The sequence below is a fragment of the Dermacentor albipictus genome, chromosome 2 (genome assembly GCF_038994185.2).
Source record: "Dermacentor albipictus isolate Rhodes 1998 colony chromosome 2, USDA_Dalb.pri_finalv2, whole genome shotgun sequence".
NCBI classification, from domain to species: Eukaryota; Metazoa; Arthropoda; class Arachnida; order Ixodida; family Ixodidae; genus Dermacentor; species Dermacentor albipictus.
Genome location: NC_091822.1, coordinates 84603226 through 84622779, shown reverse-complemented (window position 1 = coordinate 84622779; position 19554 = coordinate 84603226). Strand labels below are relative to the sequence as shown.

The window sequence follows — 19554 nt, the reverse complement described above, 5'->3', positions numbered from 1 at the left end:
CTCTTCGTCCTTATCCCAGTGTACGCTACTCGGTGCTCCCTTTCCGAGGGCGTCTGTTAATGGACTTGCCAATTGCGAGTAATTCGGAATGTACCGTTGATAGTATCCCACAAGTCCCAAAAATGAACGAAGGTCTGTTTTCGTGCGCGGCTGAGAAAATTCTACAATCGTAGCTATATTCAGCTCGGCCGGCCATATCGCGCCCTGACCGACATGGCCCAAATAAGTAACCTGCGAGCCGCCAAACCTACACTTTTCCGCTTTCATCGTTTAAGCCCTTTTTCACGTAGTAACCAATTCGAACGATTCGAAAAAATGTAAGGGTACTGCAGTCACAAAAATTTGGAAACTGCAGCCTCGGTCACTAGCTTCCCGAATGGTCCACTGATTTTGACTTTGGCCATGGGCAGACACAAGCTGTGTTCTACAACCAGTTTGATCCATGCTACTTCTCCAGTGAAGTCATCTACCGTCACGTAAGACGGATGGACAATGTCCATCGTGGCGGCACTGTCTCTTAGCATTCGGCATGGTTTGCCATTAACTTGCAGGTCGTGAAGATATGGGCTTAAAAGTTCCATATTCTCGTCTTTTTCATAAACATTGGAAAAAACTTACGCTAGGCTTTCCGCAGTTCACAGCGATATGTCCCAGTTTGTGGCACTTATAGCAGCGGATCGGTCTAAAAGATTCGAATTTTCTTTTCTTTTTTGTACAGTTTCGGCGTTAGGTTTCTCCTCGCTCTTTTCTGCGGGCTTTTCCTCCACGTCTACAGGCTCCGATCGTCTGGTCTGTGAACCCCTTTCAAACGGGAATGGTTTCCGCGGTCCATTTCGACCGTCCCAATTACCGTCCTCGGCGTTCAGCTTTCTACGCGTTGTGTACTATTCGGCTAATTCCGCCGCCCTTTACACAGTGTTTACATTTCCTCTGTCTTGCGCCCACAGCTTCACAGATGGTGGGATGCTTTTGTAAAACTGCTCTAGACACATGCATTCAATGATCCTGTCTCTGCTCTCGTACGCTTCCGCGCTTTTCAGCCACTGGACTAGGTTTGCCTTTAAGCTATATGCAAACTCCGGATACCCCTCGCTATCTTTCTTGCCTGTGCTCCTAAACCTTTTCCGAAAGGCGGTATTTCTTCAGAAGACTGGCCTTGGCCTTCGCATAATCATATGCCTCTTCCGCACTCAGTCTGGCGATTACTTCTGTAGCCTTCGCACCACGTCGCAAAGTCCATCTCACCGCTGTCAGCCAGTTGTAAGGACTGGGAGGTCAATCACACCGCTCGTGACCAGTTGTCAAGATTGGAGTGGGGCATGAATTGGATGATAGCTGGCCCATGCCATTGTCCAACTTATCCACGCTGAGGACGTTTTTGAAGGGAAGGACTGGTTCTCATTGAGAACGAGGAATATGGGTTTATTTACAGTATCCACGTAAGGACGTTGCAGTTCGTTAGTCTAGCATGACCGAGAGAAAGTACACTGAGCAGCCGCACAACAGCAGTTTATAAACACTCGGTCCTCCCTCGATCCATGGGTGAGGGAAACATTCGACTAGTCATCGTAGATGAGCCGCCTATCTGCGGGAGGGCTTAGGGCCGATTTACGCTCGAGCCGCCCATCACCGCAAGCCGCGCGGCACGCTTGCGGTCGCGCGAAAAATTACACGTATCCAGCACTTGTGCACAAATTACCATTTACACTGTGTGTACAGTGTATACCTTACACATTGTAAACCGAAATCTGTGCACAAGTGTTTGACATGTGCAATCTTTCGCGCGACCGCAAGCGTGCGGTGCGGCTTGCAGCGATGGGCGGCTCGAGCGTAAATCGGCCCTTACACACACACACTTCCGCACAGGTTCACGGTCCCCACCGACGTCAGACGGTCTTTGCAGAACTCGGGGCTTACGTCCGGAAAGGCGCATCTTATTCCCCGAGCTGACCCCCGCAGCGCGGCTGCCAGTTATCCGTTGTCTTGCGCCTTGAAAGGCGCATGGGACGTTGCCGCCAAATACGTTCCCTCGGCAACTACCCCACTCGTGGCAGATCAGGTCGGCGGTGGCGTGTTCAGTCATAAAGCCTGGTTCGTCGAACTCATCTCGGCAATCCCGCGAGGCAGAGTGGCGGACGCGGCGCATTGTCCTTGGTACACAGTAGACTTAGTGACGCCGTTTGGCTAGAGGATGACAGTGGCTTTCCAAGTTGACGCCACTGTGGCACCTGGCTGGCAAAACTTGCGCCTCAGCGGGCCGTTCTCAACAGGGTGCACTCTGGCTCTGTGGTGCTGGCAAAGATTTGGTCTCTTGTTTGCCGGGTTGGGCATCCTGAAAGCAGGAGGAACGTGAAAAGCCTGGGCCGGTAAGGGAATGAAGTTGAACACGTAGGGGCGTGTTCAACTGCTAAGCTGGAGTTGAGAAAAGGGAAATATAGATGGCTTCTGGCGCTTCATGCGGACCCAGACAGACCGACAAGCGATTTAACAACTTTTAGCTGTACCCAAGACTAAAGAAGTTTTTTACCATACGCAAGACAGGGTTGCTCCAAAAAGAATCGGTTGAACTGCTATTTGGCCGTGCAAAGGGCACACTGTCTTCAAAGCAAGGCAAATATTTAGGTGCTGAATCTGGAACTCAGCTACCCCACCCCTGCGATGAAGTAAATTGATAAATACGAAATGGCTGAAGGAGCTGCGTCCAAAGTTGTTTTCGAATATTAACAGTAATAAGTAATTAAAAAGCAATTGCAATTACCTTCTGAAAGTAATTGTAATATAATGTTTTTGCTTCTTGAGATCAGTAATTGGTAACGTAATTTAATTACTTTTTGAATTTTGCTATGCATGTATTAATTATACTGCAATTTCTTTTGCTAAATACTTCCTTTAGTTAAGCTTCTGGGTCATGGTTTTTGAAACTGTGAAAATCACTGCACACTTGCATGCTCAACTTGCTACTGGTGCATGTATAACAATAAAACCTTTTGGCAAAAAGCAGTACATGATTATGGGGCCTGCTTGTTGTCTCTATTTATACCCAAAAAGTGCATAAAAAACTATGAAATGCTCAATTTTTCATTTCAGCAAAGAAACCGGCAGCAAAACGTCCACTGCAGGAAACTCCTTTCCATAGGAACGATATCAACAAGCCACCATCTCCAAAACGGCTACGCGATTACAACCCGAGCCAAAAGGTGACTTCTGATGCTGATATTTGCAAGCTGAAGGCAGGCCTTGTGACTGCGTGCCCAACACTGCATGCCGTGCGATACGTGTGCCCCCGCGAAACTCAGCTGGTCACGAAAGCAGCCGCAAATGTACGTTTGGAAATTGGTGACGAGGAAGACCTGTGGGGCAGTCACGCCACAGAAGTTGTGGCTCTTCACCACAAGTCTTTGAAGGCGACATCAAGTGAGGAAAGACACCGTATATGCACCCGCACACTCGGACAAGCCAACAAAAATTGGTTTGCTGAAAGAACAGGCCGCTTCACAGCATCATTATTTAAGAGAATATGTCGCGTCACGAAACCAGAGGGTTTGCTGAGGACTGGGCTTTACCCAAATGACAAAGCAATGGCATATGGGCGGACGAATGAAGACTGTGCAGTGCAGTCTTATGTGCTGCTGATGAAAGCCAGAGGCTACACTGTTGAAGTGAAAAACACAGGATTGCATGTGCACAAAAAATATAGATTTGTGGCAGCATCACCCGACAGAGTTGTCAAAATTGATCAAGAGGGCTTGCTTGAAGTCAAATGCCCATTTTCCAAGAAAGGAATGACCACTGAAGCAGCTTGCAAAGATTAAAGGTTTTGCTGCAAGATGGTAGATGGAGGGGCTGCTTTAAAGAAAGACCATGCATATTATTTCTAAGTGCAAGGCCAAATGGCTGTTACACACCACAAGTGGTGCGATTTTGCCATTTCGACTGAAAACAGCCAGCCTGGAATGCCTGCAAACATCCATGTGCAGCGTGTGAGCTTCGATGAATCTTTTTGGCAGCAGGATATTCTGCCTGCCTTCCTGCACTTTGTTACAGGGTGCGCATAGGTCCTTGAAAACCCTTGAATTTGAATATCTCGTTTTCAAGGCCCTTGAAAATCCTGGACTTTTGGCTGCCCCTTGAATTACTAGCATAGTACATGCAAATGACTATTAATAAAAAAACGCTGTTAAAATATTTGTATTTTCAGTAGCATGTTTCAATATACGCTGTTCAGGCGTAAAAAATCAGTTTGTGCTAATATAGCCAATGTTGCACGACGGTTAGCCACATTGGAGCCACTTGGCTCTGCAGCCAACTTGAGCGGATTCAATCTAATCCGATCTTGGCACTTTGTTATGGTACAGTGTCTAGTATTCTACGCACTGCAGTTATGGTGGCTGACGGCATTTCATTGTGCCGTCGCTTCTGCACACGATTTGTTGTGGCTGAAACATCTGAATACAAAGCGAATGCCTGGGAAAAGCAAATTTCAAGGCGCGTGGTTTCACAACGACGTTTACAAAGACTGGATTACACCAGATACGACGAGTGAGCACCGTGCAAGATGCAGGCCTTGCAGAAAGACCTTCGATATCACCAACATGGGCGAGTCAGCATTAAAAAGCCATATGAAGATTGCAGCCAACAGCTCGGTGCGAAGGTACTTAGTTCCAAGTACAGGGCAACAGTCAACCGAGATTGCAGCCAACAGCTCGGTGCGAAGGTACTTAGTTCCAAGTACAGGGCAACAGTCAACCGTGTCACCTCCTTCGCAATTGGGAAAGCTAGACGATGCTTGCACACAAGCTGGTGACGAATGCGGAGATTCTGTGGACTTTGAAGGTTGTCACATCGCATTTCTCCTATCGGTCGTCGTCAGAAGCAGGCCAGCTATTCCAGCGTATGTTCCCGGACAGTGGCGTGGCCAAAGCATTTTCTTGCAGAGAGAAAAAATGTGCCTGCGTAACGTGCCATGATCTGAGGCCCTTCTTTTTATCTGCTCTGCAACGGGACATAAAAGATTGCGATTACTACGTGGTACTCTGCGACGAGTCCACGAACGACTATCTCCAGCGGAAACAATTGGATGTTCACATTTGATTTCGGAATTCGTCTCACAAGGTGGCAACGCGGTACTATACAGCGGTGTTTATGGAGCACTCGACATCCGAGGACATCCAAGGAACGCTGCTGACTGCGCTCGAGCCTTTCCCTCTTGAGAAAACTCTTCAGATTTCAATGGATGGTCCCAATGTTAACCTTCAGTTACTCAAGAACTTCCAAGAGCACCTGCATCAAGCATACAAAGTTCAATGTTTGGACATTGGGACTTGTGGCCTCCACACCATGCACAATGCCTATAGGGCAGGTGTTACAGCAAGTTAGTGGGGACTTGACTGTCTGCTCTCCAGTCTGAGCGCGCTTTTCCATGGTTCTCCTGCAAGGAGGGAGGATTCTTCAGCAGTTACCGGTCAGGAGACTTTTCCCCTGAACTTTGTTGCCCACCTGTGGTTGGAGAATGTGCCTGTGATAGAGAAAGCCTTGCTGTTGTGGTCTGACATTAAGAAGTTTATTGAAGCTGCAAGGAAGTAAGCCCCTCAAAGTGTGGATCATTTCGCAACTTGTGTGAGTTTGCCAGTGATAACTTACTGCTCGCAAAGCTTCAATTCGCAGTGGGTGTGGCCATGACCCTCAAACCATTCCTTGCTGAGTACCAAACGGATCAGTCTATGGTGTTTTTTCTTGCAAGGGACTTGGAAACTGGTCAGGAAGCTACTGACGAAGTTTCTGACGTGCTCAGTCTTGTCTTCAGCAAAAGGAGCCACTGGTCTGCTGATGGTGGACATTGAAAGCACCGAGAGAACCACACTCCACTTGAAAAGGTGGATGTAGGCCATGCCGCTGAACAGACTGTCAGGAAAACTAAAGCAAGCCAGAGGGTCGTGTGCCGGTTCAGCGTGGAATGCAAACGCTTGTTGATCAGTGTGACAAAGAAGGTGCTTGAGAGAAGTCCACTGAGATTCCCAATCGTTAGGAGTTTGTCCTCTCTGGACCCACGACAAATGTGTACTAAACCAGATGAGTGCCTGAGCACCAAAGAGACACTGTACTGGGGGAGTACACAGAGTTCCTGCAGGAAGAGATGCATAACCTGCGAATGTTTGAGAAGAACGTAAACAGGTTGCATGAGTTCTTGACTGAGCTGATGAAGTTTAATTCCTCATATGGGGAACTGTGGAAGGTTGTGAAGCTTTTGCTCGTGCTCAGCCACGAACAGACCACTGTGGAGCGAGGGTTTAGTGTGAACCGCCAAGTTGCTGTAGAAAACCTGAAGGACCTGTCGTACATTTCGCAACGTATTGTATGCGACGCTGTGGACAAGGCAGGGGGCGTCCTTAACGTCCCTATTACAAAAGAGCTGAGGACTGCTGTATCAGCTGCCCGGTAGCAGTATGCTGCATATCTGGAAGCAGAAAAAAAGAAGCAATGTGATGATGTAAGGGAATCAAAGAGGCGCTGCATCGACGAAGAAATCGACACAATGAAAAAAAAAAAGAAACTCAAGGCAACAATAGCTGACTCCAGGCTTCAGCACAATGCATTGGCGGGCTAGTTGGTGCAAATCCATGAATACTTTGTTTAGCGCAAAACAACAGACACAAGAAAGACCACAGGACAAGGCACTTTACAGGCGCCTTGTCCTGTTGTCTTTCTTGTGTCTGTTGTTTTGCGCTAAACAAAGTACTCCAGGCTTCAGTGGGTACGTATGCCGAAAAGGCAGAAGCAGCTAATGATCTGAAGTATGTGGTCAGATCAAATAGTCTGAGGAAGGCTGCACGAAGGAAGACTGAGGAACTGTGTAGCATCAACCAGAAGATTCAAGAAAATCAGCAGGAGCTCCCCTGAAGTTGCTGTTAGCACTTTTGCAGAATGGATTGCTGTTCGACATTGGTGCAATGCACTGCAGGCTGTTTTTCAACAGGGAACATATGCTGGTTTAGTGCAATACAATCTGTTCCTTGAAATGTTTTTCTTCGACTTTGTTCAGTAATATTATGTTGGTTTAGTGCAATACAACCCAGGTGAAAATATTGCTACTGGTTTTCAAGTGGTACTAATAGTTTTCAAGTGGTGTGAAGTGGTCTGACGTGCCACTTGAAAACCAGTAGTACAACTTGAAAACCAGCACAGTTCCTGTTGAAGACCAATAGCCTTCTACAGGGACCAGTTGAAACCAGCAACAGATCACTAGCTTTTCAACTGGGAAAATAAAGGTCACTTGATTACGTTTTGTTTTTGTTGCATTCTGCAAATTAGTGCAATTAGTCCTATTAATACAATTCTGGCCTGTGCCAAAATTGTAATTGGCCAATAAAAAGAAGAACTGCTTTCTAGATAGAAACACCAGGTGAACACCTACTGGCACTTCCATTTAAGAAGTAATTTTCAGCTTTTATTGCTCAATTTATTCGCCTGAAAAAGCTATAGTTATGCAATATGTTGTGTCTTCATTTGATCAGCACAGAAAATTGTGTCCCTGATTTTGCTTTTAGCACTGTCAACACTTTAACAAATAAGCAAATAGCATCATAATAGGTGGCTGCTCATTGCATGAGAATATGCATTCACCACGTGTTCCCAGTGACACGGATAAATGTTAACTAAAATGTGACAAGGCGTTTAAGGTTCATGTACAGTAGACATCCAAAACTGCAAAAGGCAAACGAGAAAACATGGAAGTGCATGGATGGGTAATGACAAGGTCTGACCCTTAGCAAGAACCTTTAATTAATGATAACAGAATGGCAACCAGTGCTTCACCTGACGGTATCACATTATATTTGTTTACCAAGGTGTTATGCTAAATGCTTAGCACTATATCTTAAAACTTCTCAGCTTTAGCAATGTTGATAGCCAACGAGGAAGCCCAACTCCAAGTAACATGGTGGTACATGATGAAAGTGAACAGACTAACATAAGTTGCTATAGCTGGGCACAAATGTGAGAACGCAGAGGAAGCGCAGCTGTTGCTGCATTAGTATTCAAGAGGGTGCACGCTGACTGACGTCATTTAAATTACAATGTACAAAAATTGCCTTCCATTTAACTTTTACTGTATTTAACTGAGAATACTGAACCCTATTAGGCATGCTTCATAGGCCAGAACAAGGATAAGCATACTTGGTGGTGCAGGCAACATTGGCTGCTGTGAAGCACGAGCCGTGGATCCAGGGAAACCTAAAAAGAGAGCCAAACGTGGTTTAGAAAAGCACATGAAATAATTGGTTCTTATTCACCCTGCCTTTGGATGTGCCAGCCAGAGAAGGAAAAGAGACTCACCACAAGCCAACTCGTCACCCAGCGAGGTTTCTGCAGTAAAACCCAATGTAATACAACGCAAATTTTCAGACATGTTATATCAGTGCTCTCAGCAGCAATATTTAACTTTGGCTGCAGCTCTGCTCCATGATCTCACAAGAATGCATACACAGCCAGGTGAAACGATTGCCAAGTGATTGTACAGTTTACAGCTAGTACCAACAAATGTAGGATATAAGTAACAAAAGGTCAAACCTCTGTCAATGCTGCTCTTTTCTACTTCCTTGGGGATTTTGGCAGCAGCTTCGAGTCTGCCCACTGTCACGGATGGGGCTGAAAGGCATAAATTTTTGTAGGATCAGCCCTTCTCTTAAGGAGCAACTGCCCTGCATAGCGGTATGTGCTAAACACCAGTAACAAAAAAAATTACCACATACTTCTAAGTATGCATGGTAATAACTCAAATGGCCATATACATTCGCTTCATTAGAAGTAATAATAAAATACGAAACCTTTGCTGCTGCTGCAGCCTTGAAAGAGCCGCTGGGGAAGTGTGCCTTCCACTATAAGAAAAGCAGTTAAAGGGTAAGCAATAGTGCGCCACTGCCGCATCTCGGGGCACTTATTGAACGAATTAGTAATAAAATATGTCCCACTTGCACTGAAAAATCTTACTCTCCAGGCATTTCTCTAGAGAAATGACTCGATCCCTGAGAAAATCTCTCTCTTCCTTGTACTCCATGGCCCTCGCCTTCCATACCTGCGCTTTTTCTTGCACTGCCTTTAGCTCGCTCAGCGCGCACAATGCATCAGAGTCGCTGTCTGAGCTCCCCGACTCGATCACAGTGCGGGCCCGCTTGTGCTGCAGTCAATAAAGTGGGTCACTGATTACACTAGCAGCGCACAGTTCTCAACTTTTTCAGCCTAGCGTGAGTTAATTCACGTGACTTACACATTGGCGAGTGCGTGCAACTTTGTCTTGGGGGTGCTGCGCCACTTGCTGCAAATTCGCATGGGCATCTTCCAGGGTCTTATTTATGATGCTGTCGTACATCGCATCCCTTGCAGTCTTCCGTTTTGTTTTTCTGTGTCTATGAGGTATAAACAATTCACGTGAACTCTGTCAATGTGTGAAATTAGGACTATCGCGTGCATTTTTGTTTTCACACATATTTCTGATAAGCACTAACTGTACCGCAGTACTGCAGATTTATATGGCAGACACTAACCTTTTCTCCATATTTTTTTTCTTTGCGTTGTACTACTCTCGGCCGTCTTGGCCCCTTCGTCCGAGCTGCTGTTGAGGTCCGGCCGAATCTTCGGCTTTTGCAGTCTTTTAGTGTCCATTCTTTGACGGACCTCAGCTTCAGTTTATAAAAAATGCATAGTAACGGTAATAATGATTAACAATAACTCACAATGGGTCCAAAGCACATACCTGCCAGAATCAGGGCTTGGGTGTTGTAGTAGCCGGTGTTTTCACCGTCTACTGGGTCCTGCCGAAATATTGAATAAACAGTTAATTTATCAAAATCTAAATCGTTCTTCAGCCTAAAATTTTTTATGTCCGAAGCAGGAATCACATGAAGCTTTCCGTCAAAATCGCTAGTGTATCTTACGACGGCAAACATCCTTAACGCAAACTAGATAGTGCAAACCACGACCAGTGCAAACGCACACACAACTCAAGGCATAGTTCTCACGTGGGTCTCACCGAAAACGTGCCCGGATCGGATTGCATTGGATTTAAGCACTCGGTATAGTAAAATAAATTGTAGTAATAAATATAAAAATCTAAATACATAAAAGCGACAAAACAAATGTTAGAGTATCAAAGATACTTACATGTGAATAAAAGTAACAAATATCAGTGCAGTTGTTTTAACAAAGATATTTCTTTTCGCAACTACCATCCAATGCGATCCAGTCCGATCCAATCATCCAGCTCCCACTGTTGTGTTTGCCGTGTTGGCCAGTTGGCCATTGCAAGCTCAGATTCTCGAGGCCATGGGTCCTCGGAAGCAGTATTTAGGGCCCATGAACAATGCTCACGGCCTTCCGAGATCCACGAGAACGTATCTTCAAAGACGTACAATGTCACAGTGCAACTCCTATCAAGCCATGTCGCAAGACAGTGATGGAAACGGTGATGTGGTGTCGGCGCCAGGTATACCGTGTACAGACAGCAACTCGGACATTGAGCAAATGATGCAGGATGATAGCTTTGAACCTGAGAATGACTCCAGACATCCTGAGGCACAAGTGCCCATCGAAAGTGATAGTGAAGTACCACCGGCACAGACTGAGGACGTCGATGAAACATCTGCTAACGACTTGCTGGTACTGGCACTGAACTTTTCACTGAAGTTCGGCTTGTCGTGGAAGGCAGTTGAAGCCCTGCAGAAGCTCATCGCGCACATACTTGATAGGCACGACATTCCGGCGTCAAAGTATCTGTTCAAAAAACAAGTAGGAGCCAATATCCGTGATGCCCGGTTCCATTTTTACTGTGCACCTTGCAGGAATTTACTGGCGGAAACATCGGGCGATCTGCAAGAACGAAATAGTCTGCAGTTCAGCTGCTCCGTCTGTAAAAGAAAGTATAGCGGGCGGAATTTGGTGCTAGACGGTCACGTTTTGATCACCTTGCCTATTGTGCAGCAACTTTCTTCGCTGCTCTCCGAGAAACCCATCACAAATGCGCTGGTTAAAAGGCTGCAGTCCATTGACCAAGTACAGGCTGGCAGAGACATGAATGAAGTGTCTGACATTATGGATGGTTCCCTGTACAGAGAGCTGAGACATAAATTGAAAAGGCGTGACCTGACACTCGCTTTCAATGCTGATGGCAGCCCAGTTTTTAAATCGTCGAAGTTTTCTATTTGGTCGATACAGCTGACTGTCAGTGAGCTGCCACCGAAGATGCGGCACAAAAATGTCGTCATGAGTGCCTCATGGTACGGTCAGTCACACCCCAACATGACTCTGTTTCTCAACAGCTTTGCCCAGCGAATGAGGGACCTTGCCACTGGCGGTGTGACGTGGATGGCTGGCACTGATATAGTTCATTCTGAGGTGAGTAGAATTATTTACGTAACTGTGTTCACTGATGGTAATATGCACAATTGCTGCTTTGTTAACCTACAAGTAGCTAATGTCAGACCTTCGTGTCAACGGAACTACTGTTTGAAACAGATACCTAAGTTTGTATGCCTACTAAGGAAGGATATGTGACAAATTTAAAATGGCATAAATGATTTCCCTGCTTTACAGGCCTGAAGCTTCTAAAGTAGGAGCTTGACCAATTGTGTTTTAAAAATAGAATGTCTGTTTTAAGACAAAAACAACAGTCAACATGATAACATATGTGCTTGCTGCAGGTGTACTGCCTCAGCTGTTGTGCTGACGCTCCGGCTCGAGCATCACTTCAGAACTTCACCCAGTACAATGGGTATTACGGTTGCGGGTGGTGCCTGCACCGTGGAAAGACCATGCATGGTGAGCACAGCTGGTGACAAATCTTGCCATTTTACGATTAGCTATTCATATTTAGGTGTAGCTCTCACTTGCCTATAGCCACTTTCAAGCTTCTTATATTGAACAAAGGATGTATGCAGATGGATAGTTTAAATGTATTATTGTATCACTTGTCACAATTGATTCTTACTCTTAATATACCTCTACAATACATAATCACACGTGAACGTTACAAAATAAATCCTATGTTAGTTGGAATCCACAATAATGACGTTTATTGTTGTTGGACAGTAACTGCATTGGCCATTCACTGCAATAGTATCAGGTGGCAGATTCAATTCTCAGTTGTGGTAGCAGCGTTCCTGTGAGGGCAGAAAGCTAAAATGCTCATTTACACTGGTTTGGCTGCATGTTAAAAAAAAGCTCAGCTTATCAGAACCAATCTGAGCTGTTCACTGGAGAGTCCCTCATAAACCAGTATGCAATCTCACTTGTTAAATCCCATAATTTATTTAACTGTGCTGGCAAGACCTTTCATGTTCCATTTGCACTCTTCTTGCTTTGTCAAACAGGAACTGTCAAGTATCCTATGGATATGAACGTCAAGGATGAAAGAAATGCGGAAAATACTAAGAAACACATGGAGAAGGCATCTTTTCTGCACCAAGTACACAAAGGTGTAAAAGGCCCATCTCCTCTCATTAACCTGCCGTACTTTGATATAATTTGGGGCTTCACCCCAGATTACATGCATTGTGTCCTGTTGGTGGTATCACGGCATTTTACAGAGCTTTGGCTGTCTGCTGTGAATGAGCCATATTATATAGGCTCACCACAAGTTCTTTCAATCATTGATGAGCGCCTATGTGCAACAAAGCCCCATCTTTGTGCGTCGCGTCTCCCTCGGTCTCTTTCAGTACGAAAGTATTGGAAAGCATCTGAGTGGCAGCAGTGGTTGTTGTACTTTTCATTACCATGCCTTGAGGGGCTTTTGCCAGCACAGTTTTTAAGCATTTTTCACTTGTACAAGGCATTGCACTGCTGTTCAAAGACACAGTGAGCAAACACAACATTATTACTAGTACAAACTGCCTTGTATGGCTTGTTGTTGACGTGCAGTTTTTATATGGTGAAAAGCACATGACCAACAATGTGCACCTGCTACTGCACATCTCAAAGAGTGTTGTCCTACAAGGTCCCCTTTGGGCACACTCTTGCTTCAGTTTTGAGTCCTATATTGGTCACCTTAAAGAGTTAGTGATGTCAGTCAAAGGTGTGCTTATTCAAATTGTTGAACGCATCATGATGGCCAGTAACTATAAGAGATTGAGTGCACAAGCCAGTCCACATACTTTGCAATTTTTGGCAAAGCCTAGCCACTATAGTAACGATGCTGTTCTCCTTGTGAGCAAGCCATGAGGTGTGTCAGAGCCATTGCTCAGCTTTGTTCGCAAACACCTTTGCAACATTATCTGTGGCCCTGTTGTGGAGCATGACCGAGTCATTGTAGCCGGGAACATGTTCCACAATGAGCAGTACTCAAGGCCAAACAAAACAGACAGCACTGCTTTTGTGACAGGCCAAGGAAAATGCCTCAAAATCAAACACATTGTTTCGTTCAATGATGTGAGTGACTGCGTAAAAATATTTATTGTGCCACGTAGGTTCTCTTCTGAGTGTGCCTATAATACAAATCATGTAATGGAATCTCGGAGAGCAGAGGAGGAAATTTTATTTGAATTATCAGCAGATGTTAGCCCATGCACTTACATGGAATGGGGCGGGAAAATATTTTTTGTAAGGCTAGCACAGAAAAACTGCTGGCGAGCTGAGTGCATGTATCAATTTAAATGTAAACACCTTCCTAGAAATTTTTTTTTTTACTACTATAGGGAGCTTTTCTGGAGCTAGCTCACATTTAGCACAATACTTTCGGTTAGAAATTCAGGGAGGGCTTTTACAGTTGCTAACTAAAGTGTGCTGGGAGAGTATGGCGGCCATGAAAAGAATGTAGTTTATATTGATAAGAGCATGTCGATTGCACAGTTTTGTTTAAAAGTCATGACCTCGACAGATTGGAAAATTCATGTAAAATATTTTTCATGGCGTTCTGGAATTACCGCTGCTGCTGTATTGGGTGCCATTGGTAGCATTGCGCTTTGCATTGCACTGAATTAGGTTCCACAAAAATTGGTATGTGCTCCCTTCCAACAATCAAATGTATAAGCTCATTTGTATAGCATTTGCTACACGTGTGAAATGTTGTAGAGACAACTTCCATTTTAATAACATTGTGCACTGGGTGTTTATGGCTGTCCAATAGCTAAGTAGAAAAACACGTACATTTACAACTTTATGGTTGGTAGATGCCACTTTTGTTCAATTTTAGATGTATCATTTGCGTAGAGTATTTAAATTAAGAATTATAGCAACTATGAGATTGTATTCCTTACAGCTGCATATCTAAATTTATATTGTTAGCAGTTTGAACTTGGGAAGCTTATTACATGCAGTACAAAGTATTGCCAGTAAATGGTGAAGTTTGTTTGCTTACAATGGTAAATGTTTACAGAAAGTGGTCTTGAAATCTTACTTTGCCGTTCGAGAAAAAGCTGCGTGAAATGTCTTTGTAATGAATTTTTTATACTGTAACTGGTGTGATTCTTCAGTTTTCCTTGTTTTTTTCCCATATCTGTTTCAGAGGGTATATTGAATTATATTGAATTATTATTATTATTATTGAATTATGTTTCTATGTAACCAGTTTATGGCTAACCTGCTTTGCTTGAATATGTGGCCTTAATATAGTATGTGTGTGTATAGATGAGCACATATGTATGTGTGTGTCGGTGACTTTCCTGGTCACTCTTTCAATGACCTCAAAAGTGAAATTAGAATTTGGCTTTCATTCTCTAACCACGTCTTGGCAATTTGCAAGTCCTATCTTATTTATAAGGTACACAGCCACCTTGGGTATGAATGAAAGTGCCGGCAAGCTTACGTGCTTGCCTTCTGATTGGAACACTGTTGTAAGTTGAAAGGAAATTACTCTTAACTATGGCATTTCCTATCTATGCTTTGTGCTGACATGCCTGTTTTATTCGAATGTTGTTACGCTGTTTTGAACCGCTATTATGTTGCATACCCTTAGCATTGAAGGTTTGTAGTAAAAACGGCTTCTCCTTATCTTAAAGGGACACTGAAACAATTTTGCACAAACGTACCGAGTCAGTAGAGTAGGTCCTTGTGATCATTAATTGACGCATCTGAGTGCTCTGCATAAAATGTGCAATTTATTTTAAAGGTTTAAAAATGTACATCGCTGCCGATCACAGTACATCGCTCTGCTGAATTTTAAGCCGCCCCTACCCATTTCACGCTACTTTCCCTAATGCCGTTAGTAGGGCGAGCTATTTGATTGGCTGCCCAGGGCACGTCATCAATAATTTTTCCCACTTTATGGTGAACGAATGTTGTTTGTAATAGTTGGAATGTTAGTTAATTTGTTTCTATAAAAAAAGTTACAGAAAGAGAATGCACAAGAACAGTTTCTCACTACGCTTATGCACTTCCGGCACACAGCAAGCGTCGTCTGCTTGTGTTACAACGTGCTCCATTTTGACGAGAGCTCCGCGGCCAGAGTCGGACTCAGTCTTTTTGCGAGCACCACGATTTGACTTTGTTGCGTTGTGGGCTGAAAACATAGCGACTGGCGATATGTCAAGCTGCGACATCGCGTCCCTCTGCAAGGCAGCAGACGAGCGGAGTGGCTGCAGTGGATTGTACTGTCGCTATCCACTCAGCGCCAGGACTTGCGCGTTTGCGGCCGTGACTTCACAACAGCGTTTCACTAGTCCAGTATTCGGGTAAACGCAAGAGCAAGGGGACAGGGCCTGGCCGTTTGACTGTGCCATTTCACGGGATGAGCAGAAGCACAAACACGAATTGTCTGCATGCTGCAGCCAACTGGTGGCACAGAGCTCAACCAAACACAGTAGCAGTATGAAGCATATTCTTCTTTGCTGCAGGCGTAAATTTTTCGCAGGAGCGTAATTGTTAACACATTGTTTTTGTAAATGTTTAAAATGTTTTACTCTTGGTTATAGCAACATTAGCTCTTTGTTTGGCTGGTTAAGCTATGCGCCAACGGGTGGCTGGACTGGACCGTGGAGACCAATCAGGCAGCTGACATACATCTACGCTAAAGTTCCTTTATCAGGTTGAGTTTCTGAATCTACCGTTCCGTCGAGACGCCCAGCTCATCTGTGGTTACCGGAATACAAGACATGTCCGGTGCTGTGACAGAATGTTCGCAACATATGCTGCTTCAATAGCTCTCGCTTGGGGTCAACTGCCGAGCAGCTGGCAAAGGGGTTGGAGAGGCTTTGTGCTCTCGCTCTTAGAGAACCGGAAGTAGACGACACGATGTGTCATCATAACGCAGAGCCAGTAAAAGCGGAGCTTAGACCCGATCACTCTGCGAACGAGTTCGGGAGAAAATGCATGGCTGTGGAGGAGGGTAACTTGTAATCATCCATAGCTCTCTTAATCACACAAATTGTGGTGCAAATGATTTAACTTTAGCTGCATCCTACACGTCTACAAAATTTTTCAAAACCGTTTCAATGGCCCTTTAAATGAAATCAACTCCTGTAGGGTGGGGAGAAACAATGTTGCCATAGTTGTGGCTCATCACAGCCACCAATGTGTTCTTTCTTCTGTGGTTGCAGTTGAGAAACCTTTTCTATTCTCATCCTCTGCTTCGTGGAGAGTGAGGACAGCTACGCCTTGCTCATGACTCATCGCTATAGCCACATATTCTGCCCATGTGTTATTTACTGTAAAAATATAATTTTTGCTTTTTTTTTACTGCTAGCACTGTTTTGAGCCACATGCCCATCCACATGTGCTTTCCCTATCTGATGCCTAATAAAATAACATGTTCTGTACTCCCATTCATTCTGATAGTCAGCCCACCGGCCAATGTGCTAGCAAAATAATACTTCTAGGTTGTTAATTGTAGGACTTTTTACGACTATATATATATACATATATATATATATTATACATTCTTGATATTGCATGTTTTTCTGTCCTTATGTTTAGCTGCTATGATGCTGTGTGTATGAGGTAGCCATGTTCTGCTCAAGTCTCAATGATGTTAAATAAATGCTGTTCAATTAAAAATAACTTTTCTGTAGATTGTGGGCATTTTTAATAGGAATGGAATCGTGTCATACTTTGGCATCTGCTTCCAGCTAGGCCCATCACCCAGCATGCTTCTTGTTGGTTGTACTAGCAGACTGCAAGGGTAACCAGTGTGTTTGGCTAGATAATTAGAACTACATGATTTGCATTCCAGCCAAACCCATAAGCAAACACATACCCTAGGTCCTTGTGTAAATCTAGTACACAATTTCAGGAAACTGTTCCAAATATGGCACATGATGATTGCCAGCTTTACCTTAGCAGACTGAAACCAACCACAGTTCATGCTAGATCTCTAATGCACAGTGCTGAGAAAGGGCATCAGTCTAAGCCGACTGTGCAATCCCATTTGAATACAGTAGCTTCCAACTGGCACTGCAGTTAAAGCTACTGCAGTTCAATTTGAAGACCAGTAGATACTACTGGAACCAACTCAAATCCAGCACAATCCCAACTGAAGACCCATAGCCAGCAACTGGAACCAGTTGAAACCAGTAACAGACCGCTTGCCACATCAGACCAGTTCATCCCACTTGAAAACCAGCACAGTTCCAGTTGAGATCAATAGCCTTCTACTGGGACCAGTTGAAACCGGCAACAGACCACTAGCTTTTCAACTGGGTTGCAGGCCAAATCAGCAACGCAACAACAGCTGCTAACTTCTCGTACTTGGACGATGGCACTGTGAGTATAAGCAGATTAGTCTATAAGCCATCACCACAATTCCAGCTAGGTACACCTTGGACCTTAGGCAAAAAGCTGATGCCTTCTATTATTTTATATTTCCTTTCACTTTCCTCATGGTCTGCTGCCTCATTATGACTTTGTATGTATTATATTGCTTTTTCTCGCAGTTCCACCTTGCCAAGGGAGTTGTGCGGTCTGAAGCTACCTTCAAGATCATGCGCAACGTCAAGCCGACACTTGTAAAGGACACGGCTGAAGCTGTGTGGGGAAAGGATGTTTTAGAAAAGAAGAGCGTCACAGGCACGGTGGCGCCACGGAGAAAATGCCTGGGCGAATTGGCTAAAGAGTCACTAACACCTGAGAAGGTTGGTTGCTGTTGCAGGTGAATTGATGAAAAAGATATTTAGAAAACGTCGAACTGTTGCCAAGTTGCAATGTATTGATGGCTGCCACAAACAGTGCCAGTGGTTTAATTCACACACACTAGCTTAATTGCAGCTGCCATACAAGCTTCTTCTGAGTTGTGCTGTGGCAGCTGTCACTGGAGATTTTTAATCTGTTTCTGTTTCTACATTTGCTCTTTTCACAGCTACGCTGAAGCACTGGGGTGCAGAAAAGAACATAGACGTGGAATCAACAGTCCTGAACCTGGGCCGCCTGCTGCCGGAGAAGATCAGGATGTCTTAAAATCAAAGTGCCGGTTCAAATTGTAATAAAACCTGGCAAGCTGCCCGGCATTGTCGATTATGCATCTCTTGATATATTGAGGCCTGTGGCCAGTTGGCTGCTGCGGCCAGCTTGGCACTAAAAGCTCCACATACGTACCTACTGGTTCCAGTAGCTACTGGTCCCACTATCTACTGGTCCCACTATCTACTGGTCCCACTATCTACTGGTCCCAGTAGCTACTGGTCCCACTACCTGCTAGGAATTGGCAAATAAACCATTAGAACTGGGACCCGGAGCATCCCAGTTGCGTATTTTCACCTGGGAAGCTGTTCCTTGAAATGTTTTATTGCGAAGCAATACTACTTTAGGTCGCACTCTCAGCCCATTCTGTGGCGAGGCGGTGGTAGGCACCATTGACCTTTAGCGTGACCTCGCTGCGTGACGTCACACCAGCTGTGTAAAAACGGGGCCCCATCTCACGCCATCGTGAGGCGAGGCGGTAGCCACCAACGGTGGCCTAACTCCCGCTCCTCTCACCAAGGGCGCTACGGTCGGTGTGACGTCACACCAGCTGTGTAAAAACGGGGCCCCATCTCACGCCGTCGCGAGGCGAGGCGGTAGCCCCCAACGGCGGCCTAACTCCCGCTCCTCTCACCAGGGGCGCTACAGTCAGAGTGACGTCACACCAGCTGTATAAAACAGCTCCGCTCCTCTCGCCAAGGCAGTCATACAGCCAGATGTTACGATGGTGCCTACGAACAAGGCAGCTCGGCAGAATGCAAAGAGGAAGCATCAGCGAGCTACGGAGACGGAAGAAGAACGACTTTCTAAGCGGCGTGCCCAGTATGCAGCTCGGCGACAATGTGCAACTCCTCTGTGGAAACAGCAGAAGCAAAGGAAGAAATAATGAGTTTGCCCGACAGTGAGTCTCCTTCTACTAGTTCAGAACGCTGGAACGCAGCTAAACGGCAGAGGCGTGTCCAAGAAACCCCGGAACAGTGGCAGCAGTGGCTCGAGAAGGAACGTGCGTTTCGAGAGAAGGAAAACGAAAAGCGAAGAAAACAGTGTGCAGAAGAAACACCCCAGCAGAGACAAGAGCGTTCGAAGAAAAGACAGGAGAAATCTCTCACCAAGGCTGGCCCGACCCAACCCGAAGGACACATTGCAGTAGAACGACGTGAAGAACATGCGAGAAGAGTAAAG

At 45.1% G+C, this 19554-nt stretch overlaps 1 protein-coding gene and 1 pseudogene across 2 annotated transcripts in view; one reads left to right on the top strand and one right to left on the bottom strand.

Annotated features, from left to right (window-relative positions):
- Positions 1-1817: 1817 nt before the first annotated feature.
- Positions 1818-19554, bottom strand: part of LOC139055986 (uncharacterized) — a 146155-nt gene continuing 128418 nt past the window's right edge. The window contains exons 2-9 of one of the 2 annotated variants that reach the window (XM_070533715.1): positions 9749-9806; positions 9540-9674; positions 9263-9401; positions 8823-9172; positions 8566-8643; positions 8332-8361; positions 8173-8229; positions 1818-6454 (exon numbers count right to left, since the gene is read on the bottom strand). In XM_070533715.1, coding sequence (XP_070389816.1) covers positions 6399-6454; positions 8173-8229; positions 8332-8361; positions 8566-8643; positions 8823-8922 — 321 coding nt within the window. In that variant the 5' untranslated portion in view covers positions 8923-9172; positions 9263-9401; positions 9540-9674; positions 9749-9806 and the 3' untranslated portion in view covers positions 1818-6398. The remainder of the gene's footprint in view (positions 6455-8172; positions 8230-8331; positions 8362-8565; positions 8644-8822; positions 9173-9262; positions 9402-9539; positions 9675-9748; positions 9807-19554) is intronic. The other variant, XM_070533714.1, reaches the window with a different exon arrangement.
- On the top strand, positions 10432-18369 carry LOC135905357 (uncharacterized; annotated as a pseudogene).